This window comes from Anolis sagrei, chromosome 3, assembly GCF_037176765.1.
Source record: "Anolis sagrei isolate rAnoSag1 chromosome 3, rAnoSag1.mat, whole genome shotgun sequence".
Taxonomy (NCBI): Eukaryota; Metazoa; Chordata; class Lepidosauria; order Squamata; family Dactyloidae; genus Anolis; species Anolis sagrei.
Genome location: NC_090023.1, coordinates 226,941,968 through 226,956,113, shown reverse-complemented (window position 1 = coordinate 226,956,113; position 14,146 = coordinate 226,941,968). Strand labels below are relative to the sequence as shown.

Here is a 14,146-nt window from a genome sequence, read left to right as displayed (position 1 = left end):
CACGGGCCCAGTTACTGTTTCATACATTTAATTTGTGTTTTTGTACCATTTTGTTCATTCAGAAGGCACGAAATGGTACACCCCCTCTAGTATGGAAATATCAGTGAAATGAAAGGAAAGTAGAAATGGTAACCATTTGATCAGCTGATTTTTGGAGCTCGGCTGTAGGCCCTGGCAGACACAGGTGCTTTGAGCCTGCTCGCCACACACTCTTTCCAAAGAGAGTGCGTGTGTGACAAGCAGGCCCAAAGTGCCAGCATCTGCCAAGGCCCACAGCCAAGCACTAGCCCTAAAACTGAGGGGAAGGGAAACGTGGGAAGCCCGCCCATTGCTGCCAATCGGCCGAAAATATTTGCCTTTTTGGACCTCGGACAAAAAAAACTTATTTGGAAATACACCTTTTTTTCAGGAGAGTAGCTCAAAAATGAAAACGGGGTCTTACGAATGAAACAAACAGAAACAGATTGTGATTCTATACACATGCACAAGACTACAGTACAGGGGTCTGACTACAGTTACCTCCAAAATCTCAGTGAGCAAAAAGAGGATGCCTAAAACTCCCCATCTTTGTCTGTTTGGAGGGGCACATCTACATGAATTTCTAGTCCCTATTTGATGCCACCCTGCTTTGGTAAAAGTAATGTCTGTGGAAAGCCACACCTACCTTCTCAGCGTTCCCTGCTGTCCAAGGGGCATCTCTCACCACAAATCCCTTTGATGCAGCCTTCGCTTCATCATGAGAAGGTGTTTTCATGTAGACTTGCATTGCTTCATTGTCTACCACATCAGACAGCTGCAATAATACAGAGAAATTTAACCAGCTAGAAATGCATATTTCAGTACAGCCATCTTTTCCCGTTTTCCAATGAGGGTAGGGAGATGAAACAGTATTTTTATGATATCTGTGTTCAGGGTAGGAAGGAATGGAGAGTGAAGTTGGTCCTGCACATTTATAGGAGTTAGTGATGCAGGACCTATGAAATGAAAGGGGAAAAAAAAAGGATTTTTAAGACCCTTTTTAAAATCTGAGAGGACACCTTTCTAAAAATTACTAGGTTTTCCAGGGCATTTCTATGGCCAACTTCCAGCATGACGTCCAGCAGACATTGACCATAGAGTCACTCTGGAGGACCTAGAGATTTCTAGAGAGAACATATTAACTGAATATATGAATAATAAAATCCATGGAAGTTAACGCTGCAAATTTGAAGGACCGATTGTATTTCCAACACTCAATGGACAGTGAAACTGGCCTCTGTGCATATTATATCATCAAATGAAAAATTAAGACTGATTCAAGCAAAATCATGAATGTGCTGAATGTCTCTGTGGGTATGCTGCAAAGATTTGGCAGTTTTGGATTCTGGTGTCTTTCATATGCTTTCATATGCTTTGGTAGCTGCTGCTGGTTTGAAACTTTTGAACTGAAGTCCTCATCTGTACAAATTATTTGTCAGATTGCCTGTCAACCATTCTGGCTCTCTAGACCTTGCTAAATTATAGGCTAACATCCTGAAATGAATTGGGACAACAAAGGAAGAAGATGGACACAGCCCTAATTTCTAAACAGCTGATTTTGCAAGCCTGGAGGACCTGTCTAGCTTGAAAATATCTGAATGGATCATCTGTCAATAGCTTGTCATCTAGGAGCGGCACACAAAGCTACACACATAATATCTGCAATCTATTAATACTAAATTCAGATAGTAGGACTCTGTAATAGTATTGTTTGGTATTCTTGGACTCATGCTCCTTTTCCTTGCCTTTTTCTCTTTTCTTTTATTACTCTTATATTGTTTACATTATTGCAATTAGAAATCCTTGGCCCTAAGGATGTTAAGCCACATTAGCTAAATATGATACTCACATATTCTTCCTCCAGATTCAAGATATGGTCAATGGCTTCCTCCACGTTCTCAGGGAGCCCAGTCACAGTCACACAGTTTGGATCAGCAGCTCCACTCTGCGGGAAACGGATATCCACCTGGGAAGAGAGATTTCGGGGAAATTTCAGAGCTGGGATTATGAAAAGAATAACCTGAACTGGTGTAATTTGGTTTGCTATCTGTATGGAGGAAGGCCTGTTCACACTTGTGGGTGCCTAAGTCAGCTATTACTAGCATCCTATTTACTGCGTAAGAATTGAGCAGAAACACTGGTCCATTCAGAATAGTTAAGCACAATCATCAGGAACTGAAAGCAAGGAGAAAAGGACAGTATGGGTTGATCCTTACAGTTCAAGTATACCCCAGTATTTTTTGTTTTGCCATTCTAGAGCTAGGGTTTCTTCCATGCTTTCATTTAAATGCAGCAAAATAATACATCCCTGCTGACATAAAAATGAGTGTACTCACTTTCAATTACAGGCAGTCCCTGAGTTAGAAACATCCAACATACAAACAACAACTCATAGTTAAGAACGGGGGTGAGACAACAGGAAGTAAGAGAAATCTACCTCAGGAAGGGAATTTCACTCCTGAAAGAGCTATCATGAGGGAAAGGTGTCTCCATTGGAGCTTTATCACCAATACTTGTTTTCGCAACAAGCCATTTTTTTTCAAAATCCAATTATTACTAGGACAGAAAGTGAGGCAAAATCTTCTGAACAGGGACACAGACAACAAAATAAACACCACAGGGGTGTTAACCTTTCCTTATACTATCTAAAGCTTAAAAATACATACTCTTGGCTGGAGTTACAGTTAAAAAAAATACCTGTACTGACTTACATCCAAATTCAGCTTCAAAACAAACTTACAGAACCCATCTTGTTCATAATTGCCTGTATTCAGACTACAGACTAATTTCACATACCTTAAATTCATCCATGATCTTGCGGATGGCTTTCCCACGTGCTCCAATAATGCGAGCATGAACACGATGGTCCAGAGTGATGTCTTCAGAGACCATCTGCTCCAGTTCACCAACAATCTTCATGATGGCATCTCGGGCAGATTCAGTATTCTTCTCATACCCCGTGATGGTAATCTGATCCTGGGCCTGAGGAGGAAGTCCGATTAATTAGGGCCAAATTTCTAAAAAGTCAGAATACGTGGTTCTTTGATAAGTAATGGTAAATTGACAGAAATGGCAGCAATGGAAGCAACTGATGGCATGATTTATTTGTATGCTGCTCCAAGTGAAACAATAGATAGCAGTCCACAAGAAACCACCCTCCAAGACTTACTCACCTGAGATTCATCATCCTTGTCGGGAAACTGTATGGTCACATCGTGCTCGGTACGAATTTGAGTGATTACATTCCCTTTCCTGCCAATTATTTTGGGGTGATATCTGGGATCCACAGTAACAGTCAACTTGAAGTTACGCAAAGCCTAGAACAACCAAGAGGTTTATGTTTAATAATCTATACAACTGCTATCTGTACTTAGAATTAGAATAGCAAATAACAAATGTAGTTATCTAAGTTGTGAATTTTCAGATAATTCCTCTCTGAAGGGCTTGAATGAACCTGACAGGCCCTGAACTGAACCATGAAGCGCTGGTGATGTGCCACTGTAAAATCTATTAAATTGGTGGGCACAAAACAAAGGGTCCTTTTTGTAGTAGCCCCATCCTTATGGAATGCTTTATTATATGTGGGGTGCATTATTCCCTTGTTGGCCATTTTAAAACTTTAAACATTAAAAAATTGGATTTTCAGTTTCAAATGAGCAAATGATAATCTTCAGTCTGTAATTAACAGGTGTTTTTAATTATTAGTTAATTTGAAAACATGTTACTTTTCCCACAACTAACTACATTTCCTATGTCATCGCTTAAGATTATCCTGTAAATGATTTTGATGAAGCTTTGCCTTAAAAAGCAGTATAAACACATCTTAAACATCCCATTTCTATCACTGAGTGAAGCTGACTTAATGCAGTCTTATATAGCAGCTGGGATTTTCATCTTGATGATACTTTGCTTTAAAAGGCAGTATAAACTAAGCATGTGCCTTTTAAAGCAAAAAACATACCGTTTTCGGGTCTATTTCCATCTGACCCCTCATTTTGTTTACCAGAAAGTTACCTGAAAGGAGGGGGTGTTTTCCGTTTCATTTGGCAGAGATTCAGCCCATTGGCTACAATGGGAAATTTTAAAGGCTCTATCCTCAGCCATTTTAAGGCCTATCTGCATGAAACCTACCTCAGTTGTAGAGCCCATTTACAACTGCAGGCCTGCCAAGTTTCAAAACAATTCACAAGTCCACTGATTTTTAAGAATTATTTTAAGTTTTAACCATACATTTGGGAGTTGTAGTTGCCAATCAAAGCATGGACACCACCAGACTTTTTATTGGCTGAGAGACACACAGAGAAAAAAACTTCAACTCCCATCGTGCTCCCTATGGCCAGCCTATGCAAGTGTCACTGGGAAAATGAGTTCCCAGGGCCCTCTCTGGAGGAGGAAGTAACTTTTCAAGAAAAAATAGAGGAGGCTTCTTTTGCTGAGAGAGAAAAAGACGATACAAATCCCCCTGCCTCAGGTATTTTGTGAACATAACTCTTTCCGAAAATATGTCTCTCAAAAATCCATTTCAATGGTCTTTTTGTCTCTCCCTTCCCTTTTCTGTTTTCAAAAATTAAACGAAAGTGGCCCTCCAAAAACTACAAATCTTTTCATTAACAGTAATCTGGCCCCAAGTCTAGTACTGTATAAATACATCTTAAACATCTTATTTCTATCACAGAGTGAAGCTGACTTCATGCACTCTTACACAGCAAGTGAGATTTTGATCTAGGACATAATTTCATGTTCTGCCAACAGAGATAGGACTAAAATACGGTTTATATGGCACAAATTCTTGACCTGTTCAAAATCCCCAATGCATTCTCCATCATCACAACCTTAAGCACTGCCTGCATTGCCTGCTTAAATCTTCTGCCAAGATCCTTTTCATTTGGAAGCTTTCTTAATGAAAGCTCTATATTATCCTTTAAGTGTGTTGTTCTTCTCATAAAACATTGGAACTGGGGAAGGATGTCAAAACTCATGGAAATACCAGCACAATACATACTCGATCCTCTTGTTCAGCTTGCAGCTCTTTCACTCTCTCTAGAAGTCTGGCCTTGGCACGGTCAAGATTGTTAGCAAGGCCACTTATAGAGATGATGTCCGATTGTAGCTCTGGAGCAGGGACTTGGATGTTGACCTAAAAAAAATCCAAGCAAGCAACCTTAAAACTAGCGAATCTACTGGAGTTTAAAGTCAACCACCGCACTCACTGCCTCCATTACTTCAGCACTCACTGTCTCCAGAATTGGTGTATCCCCACCCTCCCAAGTGTTTAAGAAAACAAAACGAACATCTTGAAATATCGCAGCTACATTTAGATTGCCTACTCTACCATAACATGAAATGTGATAGAAAATGAAATATATGAAGGATGTTCTTGATTGACATGGCAGGAAAATAGTTTTTGCACTCTTTCAACAGTTTTCCAAGACTTTGGATAGTTGCTAAGAGTAGAAATCCTTCTTTGGCTCTCAGCTAATTCCTATGACAGATATTTACTGGCAATTCTAATTCTTCCTGCAAGTAAAATGAAAAAGAACAATCAATGAGTTCTCCAAAATCTAAAGAAAAACAGATCATCAATAGCCCGCTCACCTCAAACTCATCCATCATTTTCCGGATGCCAACACCCTTTTGACCAATGATGAAACGATGAAGGTCAAAAGGAACTTCCACTTCAATAGTAACTGGAACCAGAGCCTGCAATGGAAGTGAGATAAAGCCCAGAACTTACAACCACAGTAATCAGCCAGTAAACATCAAGTTGCAGTTTCACTTACTCTGAAGTGCCTATAAAGCACTGGTTCCCAACCTGTGGTCCGTGGACCACCAGTGGTCCGCAAGAATGAAAATATGGTTTGCGGCCTCACCATTACTACCACAAAACCATACAGCAATGAGAGCGACTGGTCTTGCGAAACCTTCTTATAGTGCCAAGGCAACTGGAATGACGGGAGGAGAGAGGCTGACTACTCACAAAAGATTACTACTACCACATCAGCTCTGGGTTATTAAATATGGTTTTCTGTGGGCAAGCAGATGGCGACTACTGGATGGCATATGTTCTGTATCTGAAACTAGAGCTGATGTGGTCTATCCAATGCTATTTTCTGAATCAGCTAAATAACCAAACCAAATCTAAAGTTGACAAAAAACTGATTCGTAACCCTTTTGGTACTAATGCTGGAGAGTGGTCCCTGGTCAAAAAAAGATTGGAAACCACTGCTATAGAACAATGCAAATCACATTTTCCGTAATATGGCTGGTCCCTCTGCATCAATCTCACTTACATGAAGGGCCTCTTTTGCTGCCTCACATTTCTCTCGACGACCAGAGATGATGATAGTGTCACATTTCTTTGGGGAGCCAGGATCACCTTCTTTGAATTCTTTCCCTTCACTGTTTTCCTTGCCGTTCTCCTGGACTACCAGCTCTGTGGGGGGAGCTGTGGCTACAAAAATGAAATAAGTTTACAACTGGCTCGGTTGAGGCTCTCAGCTATTATGTAACTTGCGGTACGTGAACAGCACACAAAAGCACAGACTGTTCACAATTTAAAATTCCAGTCTCCAGCAGATGGGTGTAAGGCTATTTCTCGAATGCAAGCCATTGCTATTCCCCAAGAAGATTTTAGCAGCAACAATCTATGTTTTATCCAAAAACTAAAACAGGTTGTCCATTAAATAATCAGCTTTCAATATGTGTTTGGAGAGCAATATTTAAAGAAGTATGGAAACAATACGGATTTGCCACCTCTTCATTTTTCCCTATGGACTGGGTGGTTGATTACCCAACTTTAAATGTACAATTCTAAGGTCACATAATAGCCATATCTAGCTCACCTTAGACTGAACAAAAACAAACAGGATATCATATTGCTAAAAATGGTGGGAAGAAATGTCACCGAAGAGACTTTTCTTCTTAAAAAGTAATGGTTTGCAACTTTAAAAGGCATCGCAACAAATATTGCATAACTTTGTGATTTTCCCCTCAGGAAATCAGTTCACATGGACAGACTAGAAAAGCTCATACCTGTGGTTTCCTCCCGATCTGGGAATTTGATCTGAACACCATGGTCACGAGTGATCTGTTGAATCCTGGAACCTTTGGGCCCCATTATAGAGCGATGGTACTTCTGCAGAATGGTGCATTCTATTGTCACCTGGGCTTCCTACAAATAAGAGGAAGGGAAGACTTATTGTGTGCGATTGTCAAAACAAATTATCCCTCTAGTAACATGTATACTAAAGCCATTTTGCAACTTTGGGGATTCTCATCTGTGGGTGCAAAGATCTCTTGGTCAGTCACTCTACATATGCTTTCATATAAAAACCAGAGCAGTTTAGTCTGTATGAGAATGTCCAATCTGATACAATAAAACCTTTCATGTTTTGGGCATACTTTTAAAGGAGAACAAAGGCCAAGTATCTTTGGCATATCCAAATTTTTTTTGTCACGTCAGGATCTACTTGAGAAACTGCAAGTTGCTTCTGATGTGAGAGAATTGGCCGTCTACAAGGCATATCCAATAAGGACAAATGAAAAGTGAACTCCATTTTCATTGTGGTGCAACTACTTCATTTCCAAGATGTGGAATTATGAAAACAGAATGGCTTCAGGAAGTAGTCACCAAGTAGGCTGGGGAGCATCAGAAACCACCAGAATAATCCTAGGCTCTTGCTATACGGAAAAGATAACATGCTTCTTTAAAAAAACAAAAAACAAAGAGTCCTCACTGACCAATGCTCTCAAGATCTGGGTAAGACGAAGGAAGGGACAGCAAGAGACAGGAATTGTGACACTGTTCAGGTGTTATTAGATGGCAATTTCCTTCAGATCTCACCACTGATTATCTGGCTAGGGATACTGGGACTTGCTATTCAACAACATTTGGAGGGCTGCATGATTCTCACCCATATATAAAGAAAAGTTAGACTGAAAACATGCTCCTTTTCCTTCTCTTAATTAAAGACTGGAAGGCATAAAAGACAAGCCACAGTTTCCTCACAATATTTTTTAGGCTGTCTAGGCTGTAATCTTCATGTAATGGAAGAAAATTGTTGCTGATCTAGGAAAGACACAGCGGATTTACCTCGACTAACCCAAACAGGACAGGCTCATGCACTTTAGAGCCAGACTGTTCTAGCAAATCTCTTCTACTTTGGCTGTCATTAGAAATTAAGAATTCCTACATGAAGCCTGAAACACACCCGAAGGGATTGTTTGTCTGGTTTTTGATCCTTTTATAATTTGGCACATCAATCTTTTTATGATTGTTCATTTACCTAGCATGCTGATAGGCACAATCACCATGGAGAGGATAAACCATTTAAGAAGGAAACTTACTAAGTCATCAATAATCTCAAGGATGCGTTTCTTTGCTGCTTCAACACAGTCCTTTGCCCCTTTAAGGGTGACCTTGTCACTTTGTGTGCCAGGACGTGGAAAGCTGACCATCACACCTCCATATTCATCAGCAATGGATCGTAGCACTTGCCCTTTCCGGATGACAAAGTGTCGGTGATGCTTGGGGTCCACAGTCATGGAATCTTCTATGACATTGTCCTGTGAGCACACAAGAAAAACCACTGGATGGATTTTTACAGTACAATGATATTCATCAGTCAAATGTCAGCAGCAAAAAGTAATTTTGGTGTCATAAAGGGCCTCCTCCTCACCAGGTTCTTAATGAGCACCTCCAGTTCCTTCTGAGCATCCTTGACAGCCTCCTCTGTTCCCATGATAGTAATCAGTTCTTGATCTTTGTCCTCGGAGGTGGGGAAGATAATCCGGGCACCAGTATTATCACGGACTTTGCGAATGTTGCCACCACCTTTCCCAATCAGGAACTTATGGTACTCTGGCTTGGCACGCAAGTCCACAGTATAACTCTTTGTTTGCTATGTCAAATGAATAAGTAAAAATAAATACAGTAAAATCTGTCTCAATCAGTACAAGGCAATTCTTTATGTCTATAAAACTGCAAGGAAAGCCAGGATAGCAGGAACAAAGTCCAAATAGCTCCTTTTCTAGCCTCAAGTATAGTCAGCATATCATTATTAAAACAACAGTCCTGTTGCCTGGAGACCTCCACCCAAATCCAATATTCACCCAAAGATGCCAGAGAGTATTTTGCTATAGCAGATTGCTTTATAATGACTTTCTCAAAGTCTTTCAACAATGCTGAGTTGGCAATTAACCAAAAAGTAAATAAGCCAACATACCAAGCCAGGGAAAAAGCACAGCTCAGTGTTTGTAGTCCTATTTTATTGTGGGTTTGAGCCTGGAATTCGGAATTAAACTGCATTGGAATGGCAGGTTCAGGCAAGATCTCTACCGAGGACTGAGAAGTGCTGATGCCATCAGAATATACAATGATATGGTAGATGCAGCACCAGCATGTGCTCATTTAATTTAATAGAAGGCTTCACATTCAAATGCTAAGCAACAAAGCCAGATTAAATGGGAAAATAACTAGACTGTATTCATATGGCCAAGCTCTCCAGTGGTATTTGGGGAGGAAATAATGAAGATCTAATCTGATGGAAGAATTCTGAAGAAACTAAAAGAACGCACACTTCTGTAATACCTTCGCAGAAGTACTATGTTACTCTGGTTTGTTTGTTTTAACTCCTTTAAGAAGATGAAACTTGTGGATAAGACCAATAGGATGGATCCCCTCTCTAAGTTGATCCCACAATTCCAATCCCTGGATTCCTTGCCCTTTTACTCTTAATATCCCTCACTGGATCTAATAATGAGCCCCAAGGTGACCAATATGCTGGAAAAATGGAGATGTTTATTGTTAGAGTCACATTGGTTAGATACTACTGATTCAACTCATTAATTCGTAAATGAAAACCTATCCAGACAGAAAGGCAGAAAATAAAAACAATAAAGATTTACTGTGTAATGAAAAAATAGCATTATGCTGGCTCCGTATATACACAACAGAATCTAACATTTTACTTGTGACACAATAAACACTTCTCTCTGGCATTCTTTCTACATTTTCAGTTTTCATAAAACCAAAGTCTCTATTGTGATCTTATCCAGTATTTTTCTATCCCTAACTGGCCCCATCTGTCCGTTTAACAGACAAGCCTCTGGTTTTATATTTTCCCCCACAGCTTCCTCCAGCATTCCAACGGCTGTGACTGGATGGCTTTACTCAGGCCAAATTAACCCTTCTTCGCCATCATCTAGCTCAGTAACTTCTGTCTCAGAGTAACCCAAAATATCCTGCTGAAAAACACACACAAAATAAACAGGAGAGGACAGAGTAACTGCTGCTCAGTGGACTTTCAGCACTGACTTCCGATACAGTCATCATTCATGTGTACATAACCAACTTTGTGCAATAGCAGAAAACACATGGCTGATTTATGTGCTCCATTATTGGTCCTGATACTTCCGTGATTTTGTTAGGCATCTTTTGTTTAAGTGTTTTTGCTGAATGCAATAATCTTTGAAACATGTTCATTGAGATTGGCCTGCTGCCTTGAAAGTCTTAGAGGTGGACAGAATGAGAGGACAAATACATTGTAATAAAGTGTTATAACTCAACCTTTGATTAGACGACTCCATATGAAAACACACCCTGGTAATAGTTAATCAGTATCCACAGCAGTAAGAGCTATTTAAATAGCATTGGGGGAAGACAACCAGGGCAACCCAATAGCTTTCTGAAAGACAAGTACCTTGTCCTCCTACGGAAGGAGGTTCACAGCTTTGATCACTTATAAAGAAGAAAAACACACTACACACATTACCCTTAAGTTCTGAACTTAAATAAATAAATGTCAGATTTTACTGTGATTAATGCAAACTGGTAACATTTTCTGTGCTGAACGGGAAGTCCCTTTTGTTTACACTCCAATATAAAATCATGCTCTGACCAGAAACTCAACAGGCTTCCAACTCTCTCTCCCCCCCCCCCCCCCCGCCGCCCAAAAACAAAAATGCTGCTCATATCCCTGGTTCTCACCTTTTCTTCCGCAAGTTGTAGAAGCTGCCTCTTTGCCTTTTCAACATCCTGGGCAGGACCCCTGATGGTGACAGTATCGCTCCCTGAGCCTTCTGTGGGGAAGTGAATGTGAACTCCTCCACATTCCTCCATGATGGAGCGGATAAACCGACCTTTGGCACCAATGAGTGAATTGTGCAATTTGGAAGGAATTGAGACCTCCATTTCTGCAATGTTAGCCTAGGAAAGGGGCATGAGGAATAGAAATGTAAAAGCTTTCTTCACCATTTCCCTCATGTAGAAAAATAGCAGGAAGGTACAAAAAGCTCCCTATTTGGTTTTATTAAAAGCTCAGTGATGGAGATTGAGGGGGATCTGGGAAATACGCCAAGAAGCAGCCAGATGTATGTCAACCGATGACAGTTGCTGTTTGCATCAAACTATATTAACCACACAGAAGCTTAACTCCAACATGCTTCAAGGCAAAATTCAAATGGATGGACCTTGTTACATTATTCAGAGTTTCAATCTTGTGACAAGTTTAATAGGAATACAATGTAGCATGTTGCAAAATTCTGCCCCTTCATGTCCTTTTAAATGTTTAATGGCAGTCTCCAATTCACTATAAATCACACAGTGGTATGCTTGTTTCTTCTTTTCTGATATTTATGTGGAAGGACTAGAAAATAGGGGAGGAAAGAGGTTAAGAATTATAATTCAGTTATATCACTGTAACCCATCTGGTTGCTCATACCTCAACATTAATAATAGTAATAATAATCATCATCATCTTTATTTAATACCCCACCACCATCTCCTCAATGGGGATTCGGGGCGGCTTACATGAGGCCAAGCCCAACAACACATTACAATAAAGTAAAACCAAAACACAATAACAACACAGTAAAATACATACAATATATGAGTACAAAAACGATAAAGCAAAATCATATACAGTAAAATAAAATAACATAACATAACAATGAGCAGGCCGCATGTGCAAGATAACTAAGATACTAAAAATACTAAAATCAGGGTGAGATAGGGATGGAGCAGATTGTTTGTGGGGGAGAAACTCATAAGGAACGGGGTCATAAATATAGGCCTTCATACAGGTGGGGAAATATACTCTGGGGACAAAAACCGTTGAGGGGGAGCAACTGTGTATGATAATATGGCTACTCTCCAAAAGCGCATCAGAAAAGCCAGGTTTTGAGATCCCTCTTGAAAATTTCTAAGGTGGAGGCCTTCCTAATCTCACCGGGCAATGAGTTACAGAGTCCGGGGGGGGGGGGGGGGGCACAGAGGAGAAGGCTCTGTCACAAATTTGGTTGGTTGCTCAGTCTATGTGCCTATTTTCTACACCACCAATCATATAACAGGCAAACATGGCAAGGCAATTCCTTGTGCTTGAGCAGCTTTTATCTCCTAAAAAGATTTTCTATAAAACAGGAGGGAAAGGCAGACTATGACTCATCTTGAAAAAGTGCTTGCCATTATCAGCATGAGGAAAAGACTTCCAGTTCAGTGTTCATTCTGTGTATTTAACTTCATTGATTTAGTAAACAAACCTAATCATTTTACAATCAGATAGCAAGTGTTGCCACAGTAGAGAATATGTAGTTTTTTAAAAAACGATACCACATGCTGTATGAAACAAAACAAATGTTTTGAGAGAAAACTTCCACATACTATAAAACATAACAGTGATTCAAGGACATAAAATGCATCTCTAAATCAATAAAAGACAAACAAAGCCAATAAGCTCTCACCCTAAATTTATTATGTAAGTAAATACATGGTTTATGGTCAAATTCTAACTAGGCAACTCCTTTCAAGAGAAAGGCTATCCAAGTACAAGCTGAGCACCTTCTGAGTGTAAAGGTAAAGGCTTCCCCTGACATTAAGTCTACTGGTGTCCAACTCTGGGGGTTGGTGCTCATCTCCATTTCTAAGCCGAAGAGCCGACGCTGTCCTTAGACACTTCCAAGGTCATGTAGCCAGCATGACTGCATGGAGCACCATTACCTTCTTGCAGAAGCAGTACTTATTGATCTACTAACATTTGCATTTTTTGAACTGCTAGGTTGGCAGAAGCTGGGACTAACAACGGGAGCTCAGCCTGCTCCTCAAATTCAAACCGCCAACCTTTCGGTCAGCAAGTTCAGCAGCTCATCTGTTTAACCCCCTGCGCCTCCAGGGGGCCCTTCTTCTGAAAGTAGAGTATGATTATTGGATGATATAGCTTTGTTGTTCATTCGTTCAGTCGTCTCCGACTCTTCGTGACCTCATGGACCAGCCCACGCCAGAGCTCCCTGTCGCTATTACCAAGCAAGTGCTGTTGTTTTTACTGTGTACTGAGAGGCATTTCTAAGATGTGTGTTAGTATTTATACATTTGTGGTTTAAATACTGGGTGGTAATTCACTGGGTATCCTGGGAATGAAAGCAGCCACCTTCTATATTAACAAACATTGCTTTGGGGTTGCAACCCCTGGCTGATGGGCACCAGCACCAGACATCTGGAAGGAGGGCAAGGCTGCTTTAGGGAACCCATGTGATTTGGGGTGAATCGAATCATACTGAGCTCTAATGGAGACATTATAAACAGTTATTCTCATGTTTCTCCAGATGTTTTGATTGTGAGTTCTCAGAAGCTTAACATAGCTAGGCCAGTGGTAAGGAATTCTGAGAAGATGAAGTCCCAAACATCTGGAATGTGGAAGATTTGAGAGCCACTACATCAGTGCACTCAGAAAAGCTATGACACTTACCAATTCTTTTTGGATGGTGAGAATACGGTTGCGAGCAGCTTCACAGTTGGCTCTTTTCCCGGTGATTACTATCATCTCTGAATTACTGTTCTCTGCAGGAAGATCAATCTTTGTGTTGCATTCTTCACGGATCTACAGTAAAAATGAATAATGTTGAAAATGGCAGCTCTTGGCTGCAAGAATGAGGGTCAGTTTAGAACTGACGACCACAGAAATGTTTAGGAGCAATGAAAAAAAAAGAACTTGTCATATTTCACAGTTACAGTACTATGACTCCACTTCATTTTCATGGCTTCTTCCTGTGAAATCCTGGGCTTTGTAGTTTGGTGAGGGCCTAGAGCTCCCGTAAACACCTCTCTCTGGAATCATGGTAGTTAAAGTGGAATCAG

At 40.4% G+C, this 14,146-nt stretch overlaps 1 protein-coding gene across 5 annotated transcripts in view; it reads right to left on the bottom strand.

Moving 5' to 3' along the window:
* The window catches only part of HDLBP (high density lipoprotein binding protein), a 74,799-nt gene that overhangs the window by 2,551 nt on the left and 58,102 nt on the right, over nucleotides 1-14,146 (bottom strand). For all 5 annotated transcript variants that reach the window (XM_060767955.2, XM_060767957.2, XM_060767952.2 and 2 more), the window contains exons 16-27: nucleotides 13,758-13,889; nucleotides 11,006-11,224; nucleotides 8,697-8,918; nucleotides 8,365-8,583; nucleotides 7,051-7,189; nucleotides 6,309-6,469; nucleotides 5,614-5,718; nucleotides 5,021-5,155; nucleotides 3,192-3,335; nucleotides 2,815-3,000; nucleotides 1,868-1,984; nucleotides 665-793 (exon numbers count right to left, since the gene is read on the bottom strand). In XM_060767955.2, coding sequence (XP_060623938.1) covers nucleotides 665-793; nucleotides 1,868-1,984; nucleotides 2,815-3,000; nucleotides 3,192-3,335; nucleotides 5,021-5,155; nucleotides 5,614-5,718; nucleotides 6,309-6,469; nucleotides 7,051-7,189; nucleotides 8,365-8,583; nucleotides 8,697-8,918; nucleotides 11,006-11,224; nucleotides 13,758-13,889 — 1,908 coding nt within the window. The remainder of the gene's footprint in view (nucleotides 1-664; nucleotides 794-1,867; nucleotides 1,985-2,814; nucleotides 3,001-3,191; nucleotides 3,336-5,020; nucleotides 5,156-5,613; nucleotides 5,719-6,308; nucleotides 6,470-7,050; nucleotides 7,190-8,364; nucleotides 8,584-8,696; nucleotides 8,919-11,005; nucleotides 11,225-13,757; nucleotides 13,890-14,146) is intronic.